The sequence below is a fragment of the Pristiophorus japonicus genome, chromosome 9, assembly GCF_044704955.1.
Source record: "Pristiophorus japonicus isolate sPriJap1 chromosome 9, sPriJap1.hap1, whole genome shotgun sequence".
Classification (NCBI taxonomy): Eukaryota; Metazoa; Chordata; class Chondrichthyes; family Pristiophoridae; genus Pristiophorus; species Pristiophorus japonicus.
The window spans coordinates 224,328,749-224,344,851 of record NC_091985.1 but is presented as its reverse complement, the minus strand read 5'-3'; the positions used below and the strand labels follow the sequence as shown (position 1 = coordinate 224,344,851).

At 46.0% G+C, this 16,103-nt stretch overlaps 2 protein-coding genes across 3 annotated transcripts in view; both read right to left on the bottom strand.

The window, feature by feature from the left end:
* Positions 1 to 16,103, bottom strand: part of LOC139273791 (gastrula zinc finger protein XlCGF71.1-like) — a 74,518-nt gene that overhangs the window by 37,860 nt on the left and 20,555 nt on the right. The window lies entirely within an intron of this gene.
* LOC139273773 (zinc finger protein 239-like) lies at positions 14,194 to 15,212 on the bottom strand. The gene has a single exon (XM_070890850.1). It carries the CDS (start codon positions 15,135 to 15,137, stop codon positions 14,463 to 14,465), a length of 675 nt encoding a protein of 224 aa, XP_070746951.1. The 5' UTR covers positions 15,138 to 15,212; the 3' UTR covers positions 14,194 to 14,462.

Sequence of the window (16,103 nt, the reverse complement as noted above, 5' to 3'; positions counted from 1 at the left end):
TACAGGGTATTGGTGAGGCCACACCTGGAATACTGCGTGCAGTTTTGGTTTCCATATTTACGAAAGGATATATTTGATTTGGAGGCAGTTCGAAGAAGGTTCACAAGGTTGATTCCGGAGATGAGAGGGTTGACTTATGAGGGATGGTTGAGTAAATTGGGCCTCTGCTCATTGGAATTCAGAAGAATGAGAGCTGATCTTATCGAAACGTATAAGATTATGAGGGGGCTTGACAAGGTGGATGCAGAGAGGATGTTTCCACTGACAGGGGAGACTAGAACTAAGGGGCATGATCTTAGAATAAGGGTCCACCCATTTAAAACTGAGATGAGGAGAAATTTCTTCTCTCAGAGGGTTGTGAATCTGTAGAATTCGCTGCCTCAGAGAGCTGTGGAAGCTGGGACATTAAATAAACTTAAGACAGAATTAGAGAGTTTCTTAAATGAAAAGGGAATAAGGGGTTATGGAGAGCGGGCAGGGAAGTGAACCTGAGTCCATGATCAGATCTTCCATGATTGTATTAAATGGCGGAGCAGGCTCGAGGGGCTGTGTGGCCTACTCCTGCTCCTATTTCTTATGTTCATAGGTTCTTATTTACCTCCAGTGTGGGATGGTTGGTGCAAGTGATGGTAGAAATGAAAATGTACCTATACCTGATGTGAGGTTAATAAATCTGTAATTCTCTGACTTATTATGTCCTTTGTTTGGAAAGGAATGAAACACTTGCCACTCTCCAGAGTATTTCTCTATTTCTGTCTCCAGTCTTCTTTTCTTGACTGCTACCTTCACTGTTTCCTCCCCAACTACTTCCAACATTTTTGGGAATGGTCTAGTGCAGCAATAACTGAGACTGGGCTCAGCGTAAAATGAGAAGAAACCAATCTTGGTGAGATAATAAAAGAAACGATATTTTGTGTAATAATAAAAGAAAGAGGTGAAACACTAACAGAAGCCGGGTCTGCTTTAGCAATACCAGAAACATACTCTATTGAATACAACAGAGACAAGATCTATAATTGTTATGTCTGTAAACTTTATAATTGTGTAAGACTTGCCACCAGAGGGCTCACCTGTCAGAGACCCAAGGATCACCTGCACACCTCGTGCAAGCAAGTATAAAAGGTTGTCTGCCATGCTGCTTTGGCACTCTGGAGTTTTATTAAAGAGACTAAGGTCACACCATTTTGAGCTTACAGTATACTGTCTTGTGGAGTTATTCTGAACATAACAATAATTATAATAATAGAGGTGTGCACTAGAACTGGAATAACAGGGGCAGGTTATTTTACAATCAAAGCAGAAGCCGTGTCTAATGGAACAATTCCAGAGACAGGGTCTCATACAACAAAAGCAGAGACAGGGACCAGAGTAATAACAGCAAATGCATGGCTCACTGTGAGAGTAACATAGACAGTGCTTGATCCAATAATAACGGTGCGGCGAATGAGAGTACAGGGCCCAGAAGTGTCTCTGGAATTGTTCCACTAGACACGGCTTCTGTTTTGATTGAAAAATAACCTGCCCCTGTTATTCCAGTTCTAGTGCATGCCTCTATTATTATAACTATTGTTATGTTCAGGTCTCCAGTGGCCCTGGTTCAATCCTTGTCACTGGATAAAGGCTTAGCTCTGTTAAGTCCGTGTGGTAGCTGATGTGCAATGGTCACCACACATTAAAAAAATCCTTCAATTGGAGTTCAGGACTGGAATATCGGGTCCTTCATTCAAACATCTGTGAACTCTTGTGGAAGCAAGGCATCCTCGTTCGAGGGACCGCCTATGATGAATAACAGGCAGACTCGAGTGTTACACTGAACACAATGCTGGATCTAGTGTGATGGTCACACAGGCAGTATCTAGTGCAACAAAACAAAGATTGTGTTTCATCTAATAGTGCGTGCAAGTCAGGGCCTATTGTTATAACTGCAAATGGTTTGCCGAGTGTCTAATAACAGAGTGAAGGCCCACTGCAGTATGAATGGGTGGGGTTAGTGTAATAACACAGGCACGGTCTAGTGTAATGGGAACAGGGAACAGTTTGTGTCAGCCTTGGCTCAGTGGTAGCACACTCACCCCTGGGTCAGAGGATCATGGGTTCAATTCCCATCCAGAGTCCCGAGCCCATAACCTAGGCCGACACTCCCTGAGTGCTGAGGGAGTGCTGCACTAGTGTCATCTTTCCGATGAGGTGTTGAACCAAGGCCTCCTCTGCGTCCATTTACCCTGCACCCAAATTAACTAAAAACTGATTATCTTGTCATCTCACATTGCCCTTTGTGTGATCTTACTGTGGAAAAAAAATATCTGCTAAGTTTCTACATTACAACAGTGACTTCACTTCATTGGCTGTAAAGGTGCTAACATTCCATGTTAATGTACAATGTTGGTTGCAGCCCCTCTTCCAATATTTGAAGGGGCTGCTCCTCAAATTCTGGTTGCACTTCAGTCCCACACTCCTGATCTTTGGGCACCCTGTGCGGAGGGGAGTGGGTAGGTCGGAGGGTCTCCTCATAGGACTACTGCTGGGCGTGGCCATCAACCGGTCCAGGCAGCGGGTGGTCGAGGGAGTCGTTCAGCCTCTCTTCCGTGGTTACATCCGAGCCAGGGTGTCCCTGGAGATGGAGCATGCGGTGTCCACCAGCATGCTTACAGCCTTCCGCAAGAGGTGGGCACTGGAGTGCATCATCACCCCCGGCAACCAAATTTTAATTTGATTTAAGTTTACCGTCCAAAGTTCAATTGGTTTATTTTGTCGGTTTTAGTGCCTCCACCCCCCTTTAATCAGGGGTCACTTGATTAATATTTACAACAAAAATAGTTGTAAAGGTGCAGAGGTTATGATAGGTGTTGTACAAATGCAAGTCTTTCTGTTTGTCCAATAACTATAGATGTGTGGTTGGCTTGTATTCTCTGGAATATAGAAGGTGGTTTGACGGAGATTTTTAGCATTTTGAAAGGAATTGATAGGGCAGAGAGAAACCTTTTCTGTTGGTGGGAGAGTCTAGAACAAGGGGACCTAGCCTTAAAATCAGAGCCTGGTCATTCAGGGGAGAAGTTAGGAAACACTTATTCATACCAAGGGTGGTAGAAGCGTCAAGTCGCTGGAGAAATATCACCAACGATGTCTCCGCAAGATCCTGCAAATCCCCTGGGAGGACAGACGCACCAACATTAGCGTCCTCGACTAGGCCAACATCCCCAGCATTGATGCACTGACCACACTTGATCAGCTCCGCTGGGCAGGCCACATCGTTCTCATGCCAGACACGAGACTCCCAAAGCAAGCGCTCTACTCGGAACTCCTTCACGGCAAACAAGCCAAAGGTGGGCAGAGGAAATGTTACAAGGACACCCTCAAAGCCTCCCTGATAAAGTTCAACATCCCCACTGACACCTGGGAATCCCTGGCCCAAGACCGCCCTAAGTAGAGGAAGTGCATCCAGGAGGGCGCTGAGCACCTTGAGTCTCATCGCCGAGAGCATTCAGAAAACAAGCGCAGGCAGCGGAAAGAGCATGCGGCAAACCAGTCCCACCCACCCTTTTCCTCAACGGCTATCTGTCCCACTTGTGACAGGGACTGTGGTTCTCGTATTGGACTGTTCAGCCACCTAAGAACTCATTTTAAGAGTGGAAGCAAGTCTTCCTCGATTCCGAGGGACTGCCTATGATGATATGGTAGAAGCGTGCAACTCCCTCACAGAAAGCCGTAGATACTCAATCAATCATTTTAAATCTGAGAGTGATAGATTTTTGCTAGTCAAGGGATTAAGGGATATGAAGCCAAGAAGGATAGATGGAGTTATGGAACAGATCAGCTATGATCTTATTGATTGGCGGAACAGGCTCGATGGGCTGAACAGGCTCTTCCTGTTCCTATACAATAGATGTGTGGTTGGTGTAATATTAACCAGGAGGGTGTGTAGTGTTACAAGAGTGGAAATGGGATCTGGTTGAAGAATAATATGGGGAAGTGGTAACAACAGAAGCGAGGTCTGGTGTAACAATAAAGGGGCTGAAGCGGACTGAAAGCTGAAAGTTGCCGTGAGCCCTGTTCAGGCCCTAAGTAAGGCCCCGGACCCTTTAGCAGATTCCAGGTCATTGATCCTGGGGCAGGATTACTGCCCGGGAGTGAAGGTGGAAATTACTCCCTGGGTTTTTAGTGTCACTGCAACAAAGGGAGGTTCTGGTGTTAAAATAGACAGTTCATTGCCTTCTCCAGAAGGGACAGAAACTCTACTGGGAGTAAATACCTGTTTATTTTGCCCACTGTTTTCATACTGAAGCAAGGACGTTATTGCTAAAGCTTTATAATTCACAGATTAGGCCCCAGCTGGTGTATTCTGTCCAATGTTGCAGTCTCTGCCTCTATTTATGAAGCCCAGAAAGATGAAAAAGAGTGAAATAAATAGGGAAAGAGACTTAAAAGGGAAGGTGACACAAGGTGGTGAGAGACAGAATGATACATCACAGAAGGAGGCCATTCGGCCCATCGTGCCTGTACTGGCTCTGTGAAAGGAAAATCCAATTACCCCACTGCCCTGATCATTCCCCATAGCACTGTCAGTTATTTTTCAGTCAAGTCAATATACAATTCTCTTCTGAAAGTTATTATTGAATCTGCTTCCACCACCCTTTCTGGCAGTGCAATCCAGATCACAACTTGTTGCATAAAAAAAAATATCCTCATATAAACTGACAGGGAGCAAACTCCCATCTCCCGGCTTCAGAGAGCAGAGGGAGCTGAGTGATTGATCCACACACAGCGCCAGTCCTGTCCGGGAATGGAGACTCCAAACACAAACGATAGGCTCATTTACAAATGTCACCACAATGTGTGGCCAGATACAGGCCGCCTTCTCAGATGTTTCCACCAGATTGTGGTCCCTGGATTTATTTTCTGTCTCTCATCACCTTGTGTCTCCTTCACTTTTAAGTCTCTTTATTTCATTCTTTTTCATCTTTCTGGGCTTCATAAATAGATGCGGTTTGGAGCCGGCAACAGGAAGTCGTGTTGCCCGAGAATGAAATAGCAGGCGTCAGTTTGATGTTATCGCCATGAACAGGCTTCCTGTCTGTGAGGGCAGCCTCACCCTGACAGCATCAAGACCCACACACAGGCCTCACCTTGACAGCACCAAGACCCACACACACAGGCCTCACCCTGACAGCACCAGGACCCACATACAGGCCTCACCCTGACAGCACCAAGACCCACACACAGGCCTCACCCTGACAGCATCAAGACCCACACACAGGCCTCACCTTGACAGCACCAAGACCCACACACAGGCCTCACCCTGACAGCATCAAGACCCACACACAGGCCTCACCTTGACAGCACCAAGACCCACACACACAGGCCTCACCCTGACAGCACCAAGACCCACACACAGGCCTCACCCTGACAGCACCAAGACCCACACACAGGTCTCACCCTGACAGCACCAAGACCCACACACAGGCCTCACCCTGACAGCACCAAGAACTCAGCATCTCAATATGACTGTTCCCAATTCTCATTTTAAAGAATATTTGAATTTTCACACGTTCACTAAGGAGGAGACGGACTGAGGGTTTATCACTGGGAGAAATGAGGGGAAGTAAAACTGTTATTTCTCCCAAAGAGGGAGATCAGAAAATAGAAGGATTTAAGTGAGTTAGGTACTGTCTGAGACAGAAAGAGAAGAGAGGTGAAGTGAGTTAGGTTGCAGTTTTGTGACATAGACCATTACATCTTTTAAGGGACCATTGGAACAAGGCAAGGATGATACAGAGCTATGCGGAGAGAGCGGACCAGTGCAATTAGCTTTAGTTTCTTCCAGCACAGATCCAGCACGGATGATGGGCCTATTGGCCTCTTTCTGTGCAGTGAACTACTAAGATTCTGTGGTACCATTAGAGGAAGGGAAGGGACTTATTCACACATCCTGGTTAACACCATTCTCTCAACCATCGCAAACTCATTTATTTCACTGCCCTGTCAAAAACCTGACTGCCCCTTTTGTTGATTAGTAACATTTCAAAGCCATTCATTGTGTGTGGAGCACATTGTTGTGTGTCTGTTTCTCTCTATGTGCGTCATATTTCTCCTTCTTAGGCATGGAAATGCATCATTCGAGCATCATTCCAAACAAATCTCATCCATCAATAAGAAGGAAGGAAAGTCTTGCATTTCTATAGCGCCTTTCACCACCTGAGAGGTCACAAAGTGCTGCACAGCCAATGAAGTTCTTTGAAATGTAGTCACTGTTGTAATGTAGGAAATGCGGCAGCCATATTGGGCACAATATCCAACAATCAGCAATGTGATGAATGAGCAGTAAATGTTGGTCCCCTAGAAGATGAGACTGGGGAATTAATAATGGGGAACAAGGAAATGGCAGACATTTTGAACAAATCTTTTGTATCGGTCTTCACGTACAAGACACTAGAAGCATCCCAATAGCGGATAATCAAGGGGTTATAGGGAGGGAGGAACTTAATACAATCACTATCACTGAAGAAGTAGTACTCGGTGAAATAATGGGATTAAAAGCGGACAAATCCCCTGGACCTGATGGCTTGCATCCTAGGGTCCTTAAAGAAGTGGCTGCAGAGATAGTGGATGCATTGGTTATAATTTACCAAAATTCCCTGGATTCTGGGGAGGTCCCAGCAGATTGGAAAACCACAAATGTAACGCCCCTGTTTAAAAAAAGAGGCAGACAGAAAGCAGGAAACTATAGACCGGTTAGCCTAAAATCTGTCATTGGGAAAATGTTGGAGTCCACTATTAAGGAAGCAGTAGCAGGACATTTGGAAAAGCATAATTCAATCAAGCAGAGTCAGCATGGTTTTACAAAAGGGAAATCATGTTTGACAAATTTGCTGGAGTTCTTCAAGGATGGAACGAGCAGGGTAGATAAGGGAGAGCCAGTGGATGTGGTATATTTGGATTTCCAGAAGGCATTGATAAGGTGCCACATAAAAGGTTACTGCACAAAATAAAAGTTCACCAGGTTGGGGGTAATATATTAGCATGGATAGAGGATGGGCTAACTAACAGAAAACAGAGAATCAGGATAAATGGGTCATTTTTCGGTTGGCAAACAGTGACTAGTGGACACAGGGATCGGTGCTGGGACCTCAACTATTTACAATCTATATTAATGACTTGGATGAAGGGACCGAATGTAATGTTACCAAGTTTGCTGATGACACAAAGATGGGTGGGAAAGCAAATTGTGAGGACACAAAAAATCAGCAAAGGGATATAGACAGGTTAAGTGAGTGAGCAAAAAATTGGCAGATGGAGTATAATGTAGGAAAATGTGAGGTTATCCACTTTGTCAGAAAAAATAGAAAAGCAAATTATAATTTAATTGGAGAAAAATTGCAAGGTGCTTCAGTGCAGAGGGGGTCCTTGTGCATGAAACACAAAAAGTTAGTATGCAGGTACAGCAAGTAATCAGGAAGGCAAATGGAATCTTTGCCTTTATTGCAAGATGGATAGAGTATAAAAGCAGAGAAGTCCTGCTATAACTGCACAGGGTCATAATCACTCTCATAGGCAGTCCCTCAAAATCGAGGAAGACTTGCTTCCACCCTAAAAGCGAGTTCTTAGGTGACTGAACAGTCCAATATGGGAATTACAGTCTCTGTCACAGGTGGGACAGACAGTCGTTGAAGGAAAGGGTGTGTGGGACTGGTTTGCCGCACACTCTTTCCGCTGCCTGTGCTTGCTTTCTGCATGCTCTCGGTGATGAGACTCGAGGTACTCAGCGCCCTCCCGGATGCACTTCCTCCAATTAGGGTGGTCTTTGGCCAGCGATTCCCAGGTGTCAGTGGGGATGTTGCATTTTATCAAGGAGGCTTTGAGGATGCCCTTGAAACATTTCCTCTGCCCACCTGGGGCTCGCTTGCCGTGTATGATTTCCAAGTAGAGCGCTTGCTTTGGGAGTCTTGTGTCAGGCATGCGAACAACGTGGCCCGCCCAACGGAGCTGGTCGAGTGTGGTTAGTGCTTCGATGCTGGGAATGTTGGCCTGATCGAGGACGCTGACATTGGTGCATCTGTCCTCACAGGGGATTTGCAGGATCTTGCGGAGACATACTTGGTGGTATTTCTCCAGCGATTTGAGGTGTCTACTGTACATGGTCCACGTCGCTGAGCCATACAGGAGGGCGTATATCACTACAGCCCTGTAGACCATGAGCTTGGTGGCAGATTTGAGGGCCTGATCTTCGAACACTCTCTCAGGCAGCCGAAGGCTGCACTGGCGCACTGGAGGCGGTGTTGAACCTCGTCGTTGATGTCTGCCTTTGCTGATAATAGGCTCCCGAGGTATGGAAAGTGGCCCACGTTGTCCACGCCGTGGATCTTGATGGCTGGGGGGCAGTGCTGTGTGGTGGGGTCAGGTTGGTGGAGGACCTTTGTCTTACAGATGTTTAGTGTAAGGCCCATGCTGTCGTACGCCTCAGTGAAGATGTTGACTATGACTTGGAGTTCAGTCTCTGAATGTGCGCAGATGCAAGCATCGTTCGCATACTGTAGTTCGACGATAGAGGTTGGGATGATCTGGGATCTGGTCTGGAGACGCTGACGGTTGAATAGGTTCCCACTGGTTCTGGAGTTTAGTTCCACTCCAGCGGGGAGCTTGTTGAGTGTGAGGTGGAGCATGACAGCGAGAAAGATCGATGTCGCAGCCCTGTTTGACCCCGGTCTGAACGTGGATTGGGTCTGTATTGGATTCATTGGTCAGGATCACAGCTTGCATGTTGTCGTGGAGCAGGTGGAGGATGGTGACAAACTTTTGGGGACAGCCGAAACGGAGGAGGACACTCTATAGTCCCTCGCAGTTGACAGTGTCAAAGGCTTTTGTAAGGTCAAAGAGGGACATGTACAAGGATTGGTGCTGTTTCCTGCATTTTTCTTGCAGCTGTCGTGCCGTAAAGATCATGTCCATTGTATCCCGTAATGGATGAAATCCACATTGTGACTCCAGGAGGAGCTCCTCAGCCACAGGAAGAAGACGGTTGAGGAGGACTCTAGCGATAACTTTCCCAGTGGCTGATAAAAGGGAGATTCCTCAGTAGTTGCCGCAGTCAGACATGTCCCCTTTTTTTAAAGATGGTCACGATTACTGCATCTCTGAGATCTCCCGGCATGCTCTCCTCCTTCCAGATGAGAGAGATGAAGTCATGCATTCATGCCAATAGTGCCTCTCCGCCATACTTTAGTGCCGCAGTGGGGATTCCATCCGCTCCCGTTGCCTTGTTGTCCTTGAGCTGGTGCATGGCCTTTTCTACCACGTGCAGGGCTGGGGTTTTGCTGAGATGGTGGGGGGTAGCATGCTGCGGGGACACTCGAGTCAAAGACAGTGTCGGTTAAGGAGATCTTCGAAGTGGATCCTGACTGCCTCGGTGTCCTTGATGAGTATCTCCCCATTCCTGGCCAGCAGTGGGGTGGGGCCTTGGATGCATGGGCAGTAGGTAGCCTTGACTGCGGTGAAGAATTCTTGCACATCATGGCTGTTGGCCAGCTGCTGAATCTCCTGTGCTTTCTCCACCTACCATCTGTTCTTGAGCTCGCGGGTTTTTTGTTGGACATTGGCCTTAAGCCGTCTGCAATGCTGCTTTGCTGCTTCCGAGTTGGGTTGTTGTTTTAGGTTCAGAAATGCCCTGCACTTGCGATTTATTACCTCTTGGATCTCCTGGTCATTCTCATCAAGCCAATCCTGGTGTTTCCTGGTTGAGTGACCGAGCGTCTCTTCTCAGGCACTGGTTATGGTGGCCTGGATGGCAGACCAAGCGCTGTGGGCATTCTGCATCTCGGGGTCATCAAGGGTCATCAGGTTAGCAGTGAGGCGCTGGTTGTATACAGCAAGGCCTTTATTGCAAGGGGGATAGAGTATAAAAGCAGAGAAGTCCTGCTACAACTGCACGGGATATTGGTGAGGCCACACCTGGAGTACTGTGTGCGGTTTTGGTCTCCGTATTTAAGGAAGGATATACTTGAATTGGAGGCTGTTCAAAAAAGGTTCACTAGGTTGATTCCTGAAATGAGGGGGTTGACTTATTAAGATAGTTTGAGTAGGTTGGGTCTATACTCATTGGAGTTCAGAAGAATGAGAGGTGATCTTATCGAAAATATAAAATAATGAGGGGGCTTGACAAGGTGGATGCAATGAGGATATTTCCACTCATAGGGGGAATCTAGAACTAGGGCTCATAGTCTCAGAATAAGAGGCTGCCCATTTAAAACCGAGATGAGGAGGAATTTCTTCTCAGAGGGTTGTAAATCTGTGGAATTCTCTGCCTGAGAGAGCTGTGGAGGTTGGGTCTTTGAATATATTTAAGGCGGGGATAGACAGATTTTTGAGTGATAAGGGAATAAAGGGTTACGGGGAGCGGACAGGGAAATGGAACTGAGTCCATGATTAGATCACCCATCATCTTATTAAACAGCGGAGCAGGTTCGAGGGGTCAAATGGCCTACTCCTGCTCCTATTTCTTGTGTTAGTGTTGTTGGTTGAGGGATAATTATTGGCCCAAACACTGGGGACCAATCCCCCTGCTCTTCTTCAAAATCATGCCATGGCATGTTTATGTTCACCTGAGGGGCCAGGCGGGGCCTTGGCTTATCTTCTCAATGGAAAGAGTAGCTCTGACAGTGCAGCACTCCATCAGGACTGCATGGAGAGACAAGGTCTAGTGTAATATAAACAGAGACAGGGTCTAGTGTAATATAAACAGAGACAGGGTCTAGTGTAATATAAACAGGGACAGGGTCTAGTGTAATATAAACAGAGACAGGGTCTAGTGTAATATAAACAGAGACAGGGTCTAGTGTAATATAAACAGAGACAGGGTCTAGTGTAATATAAACAGAGACAGGGTCTAGTGTAATATAAACAGAGACAGGGTCTAGTGTAATATAAACAGAGACAGGGTCTAGTGTAATATAAACAGAGACAGGGTCTAGTGTAATATAAACAAAAAAAACAAGTCTGAAAGCTCTGTGTCTCAATGCATTTAGCATTCGTAATAAGGTGGATGAATTAACTGCATAGACAGCTGTTAATGGATATGATGTAATTGGGAGTATGGAGACATGGCTCCAAGGTGACTAAGGCTGGGAACTCAAAATCCAGGGGTATTCAATATTCAGGAAGGATAGACAGAAAGGAAAAGGAGGTGGGGTAGCGTTGCTGGTTAAAGAGGAGATTAATGCAATAGTAAGGATGGACATTAGCTTGGATGATGTGGAATCTGTATGGGTAGAGCTGCGGAACACCAAAGGGCTGAAAACGCTAGTGGGAGTTGTGAACAAACCACCAAACAGTAGTAATGAGGTTGGGGACAGCATCAAACAGGAAATTAGGGACGCGTGCAACAAAGGTACAGCAGTTATCACGGGTGATTTTAATCTACATATAGATTGGGCTGACCAAATTGGTAGCAATACGGTGGAGGATTATTTCCTGGAGTGTATAAGGGATGGTTTTCGAGACCAATATGTCGAGGAACCAACTAGAGAGCTGGCCATCCAAGACTGGGTGTTGTGTAATAAGAGAGGATTAATTAGCAATCTTGTTTGCGAGGCCCTTTAGGGAAGAATGACCATAATATGGTAGAATTCTTCATTAAGATGGAGAGTGACACAGTTAATTCAGAGACTAGAGTCCTGAACTTAAAGAAAGGTAACTTTGATGGTATGAGACATGAATTGGTTAGGGTAGACTGGCAAATGATACTTAAAGGGTTGACGGTGGATAGGCAATGGCAGACATTTAAAGATCACATGGATGAACTTCAACAATTGTACATCCCTGTCTGGCGTAAAAATAAAACGGGGAAGGTGGCCCAATTGTCGCTAACAAGGGAAATTAGGGATAGTGTTAAATCCAAGGAAGAGGCATATAAATTGGCCAGAAAAAGCAGCAAACCTGAGGACTGGGAGAAATTTAGAATTCAGCAGAGAAGGACAAAGGATTTAATTAGGAGGGGTAAAATAGAGCATGAGAGTAAGCTTGCAGGGAACATAAAAACTGATTGCAAAAGCATCGATAGATATGTGAAGAGAAAAAGATAAGTGAAGACAAATGTAGGTCCCTTGCAGTCAGAATAAGGTGAATTTATAATGGGGAACAAAGAATTGGCAGACCAGTTGAACAAATACTTTGGTTGTGTCTTCATTAAGGAAGACACAAACCAACATTCCGGAAATACTAGTGGACCGAGGGTCTAGCAAGAAGAAGGAACTGAAGGAAATCCTTATTAGTCAGGAAATTGTGTTAGGGAAATTGATGGGATTAAAGGCCGATAAATCCCCAGGGCCAGATAGTCTGCATCCCAGAGTACTTAAGGAAGTAGCCCTAGAAATAGTGGATGCAGCGGTGGTCATTTTCCAACATTCTATAGACTCTGGATCAGTTCCAATGGATTGGGGGGGTAGCTAATGTAACACCACTTTTTTTTAAAAGGAGGGAGAGAGAAAACAGGGAATTATAGACCGGTTAGCCTGACATTGGTAGTGGGGAAAATGTTGAAATCAATTATTAAAGATGTAAAAGCAGCGCATTTGGAAAGCAGTGACAGGATCGGTCCAAGTCAGCATGCATTTATGAAAGGGAAATCATGCTTGACAAATCTTCTAGAATTTTTTGAGGATGTAACTAGTAGAGTGGACAAGGGAGAATCAGTGGATGTGGTGTATTTAAAATTTCAAAAGGCTTTTGACAAGGCCCCACACAAGAGATTGGTGTGCAAAAATGAAAGCACATGGTATTGGGGGTAATATATTGACGTGGATAGAGAACTGGTTGGCAGACAGGAAGCAAAGAGTAGGAATAAACGGGTCCTTTTCAGAATGGCAGGTAGTGACTAGTGCGGTGCCACAAGGTTCAGTGCTGGGACCCCAGCTATTTACAATATATATTAATGATTTAGACGAAGGAATTGAATGTAATATCTCCAAGTTTGCAGATGACACTAAGCTGGCTGGCAGTGTGAGCTGTGAGGAGGATGCTAAGAGGCTACAGAGTGACTTGGACAGATTAGGTGAGTGGGCAAATGCATGGCAGATGTAGTATAGTGTAGATAAATGTGAGATTATCCACTTTGGTGGCAAAAACATGAAGACAGAATTTTATCTGAATGGTGACAGATTACGAAAAGGGGAGGTGCAACGAGACCTGGGTGTCATGGTACATCAGTCATTGAAAGTTGGCGGGTACAGCAGGTGGTGAAGAAGGCAAATGGCATGTTGGCCTTCATAGCTAGGGGAATTGAGTATAGGAGCAGGGAGGTCTTACTACAGTTGTTCAGGGCCTTGGTGAGGCCTCACCTGGAATATTGTGCACAGTTTTGGTCTCCTAATCTGAGGAAGGACATTCTTGCTCTTGAGGGAGTGCAGCGAAGGTTCACCAAACTGATTCCCGGGATGGCAGGACTGACATATGAAGAAAGACTGGATCGACTAGGCTTATATTCACTGGAATTTAGAAGAATGAGAGGGGATCTCATAGAAACATATAAAATTCTGACGGGATTGGACAGGTTAGATGCAGGAAGAATGTGTCCGATGTTGGGGAAGTCCAGAACCAGGGGTCACTGTCTAAGGATAAGGAGTAAGCCATTTAGGACCGAGATGAGGAGAAACTTCTTCACTCAGAGAATTGTGAACCTGTGGAATTCTCTACCACAGAAAGTTGTTGAGGCCAGTTCATTAGATATATTCAAAAGAGAGTTAGATGTGGCTCTTACGGCTAAAGGGATCAAGGGGTATGGAGAGAAAGCAGGAATGGGGTACTGAAGTTGTATGATCAGCCATGATCATATTGAATGGTGGTGCAGGCTCGAAGGGCCGAATGGCCTACTCCTGCATCTATTTTCTGTGTTTCTATGAGACAGGGTCTAGTGTAATATAAACAGAGTCATGGTCTAGTGTAATATAAACAGAGACAGAAACGGAGACACTTCCTGAATTGATTCAAATTTAAATTGAAACCAGGTTTGCAGGCGTGATGCTCTATTCACACATCGAAGGTGAGAGATGCTGTGGGACACAGGCTAAGCCCAGTCGCTGAAAGTGATTAACAGACTGGGTTTTGTGTTCAGTGATCCCGGGCGTGTTACCGATACCTTCGCTGGATACCAAGGCTAGGAGAGGCACTCTGGAAGGTATGGGGAAGTGGACTTTTCCCTGAGAGTAACTGAAGGTCTGAGAACTGAAATAATCTCGAGTTAGAAAGGAGAAAAGGCCCAAAAATGGAGCAGTCGGTAACAGGACATCAATTAGTCTCCTCTTATCTTGGAGACATCAAATATCCACACTGTGTTATTTGAAATATCAAAATATTAAACTCCAGCCCAGTTATAGGGGTTATTAACATCAGCAGAAAAAAACTCCAACTGACAGAATGAACACGATTCAGTCCGGGATGTGATTAACAGCAGCAATAAGCAGAATCCAAATCTTGCATCACTTGTGAACTCGCTGGTGTCTCAGCAAGGTGAATGACTGAGTGAATGCCTTCCCACACATAGAGCAGGTGAACGGCCTCTCGCCAGTGTGAACTCGCTGGTGTCTTAGCAGATGTGATGACCGAGTAAATCCCATCCCACACTCAGAGCAGGTGAACGGCCTCTCCCCAGTGTGAACTCGCTGGTGTGCTAGCAGGTTGAATGAGTTAGAGAATCCCTTCCCACACTCGGAGCAGGTGAATGGTCTCTCCCCAATGTGAACTCGCTGGTGTCTCAGCAGGGTGGAAGACTGAGTGAATCCCTTTCCACACTCAGGGCAGGTGAACGGCTTCTCACCGGTGTGGACTTGATGATGTGTCAGCAGGTCGGATGACCGAGTGAATCCCTTCCCACACTCAGAGCAGGTGAACGGCCTCTCCCCAGTGTGAACTCGCTGGTGTGTCAGCAGGGTGGATGACTGAGTGAATCCCTTCCCACACTCAGAGCAGGTGAATGGTCTCTCCCCAGTGTGAACTCGCTGATGTTTCAGCAGGTCGGATGACCGAGTGAACCCCTTCCCACACGTGGAGCAGATGAATGGCCTCTCCCCAGTGTGAACTCGCTGGTGTATCAGCAGTTGGGATGACTGAGTGAATCCCTTCCCACACACGGAGCAGGTGAACGGCCTCTCCATGGTGTGACTGCGCTTGTGTATTTCGAGATTGAAAGATCGGCTGAAGCCTTGTCCACACACAGAACACGCGTAGTTTTCCCCCACTGTGAACGGTGCTTTCTGCTTCTATATTCAAATGCCGATGATAATCTGGTCCTGATTAATCAAATGACTCTATTAGATCTTGATGTGATGTTTGGTTTGAGCTTCCAGTCTACAAATCCTCCCATTTTAACACACTGTAAAATGAATTACAAACAGGAAAAGGGGAGGGTGAGAGAGAAAAACACAAAGGCAGGTTGTGAAATTGAGCTGAACTAATCTGGTTATTTGTGCGGCTGGCATCAATAAAAAGTGACCATGAAAGCTGCTGTATTGTCATTAATACCCTACTGGTCACTAATGTCCTTCAGGGAAGGGAACCTACCACCCGGTCTGGGTCTACACAAGACTCTGGTCTCTATGGGAGGGGAGAGCAAGGTGGGCGGGGCAAAATGGAGGGATTTTATACATCTGCAACTTTACCAGAACTTTGACAGAACCTCCAAAACCTGCGACCTCCAGATGGATGGACCAGGACAGCAGGTGCATGGAAAAACCATCACCACCAAGTTCCCCTCTCTGTCTCACACCACCCTGACATGGATATATATTGTTTTTCCTTCATCGTCACTGGGTGAAAGTCCTGGAACTCCTTTCCTGACATTCATAGAATCACAGAAATTTACAGCAAGGAAGGAGGCCATTTCGGCCCATCGTGTCCATGCCGGCCAAACAAGAGCTATCCAGCCTAATCCCACTTTCCAGCTTTAAGTGCACATCCAATTATTTTTTAAATGTGGTGAGGTTTCTGCCTCTACCACCCTTTCAGGCAGCGAGTTCCAGACCACAGTAAAGAAATTTGCTCTCGTATCTCCTCTATACCTCCCCCCAATTACTTTAAATCTGTGCCCCCTGGTTGTTGACCCCTCTGCCAAGGGAAACAGG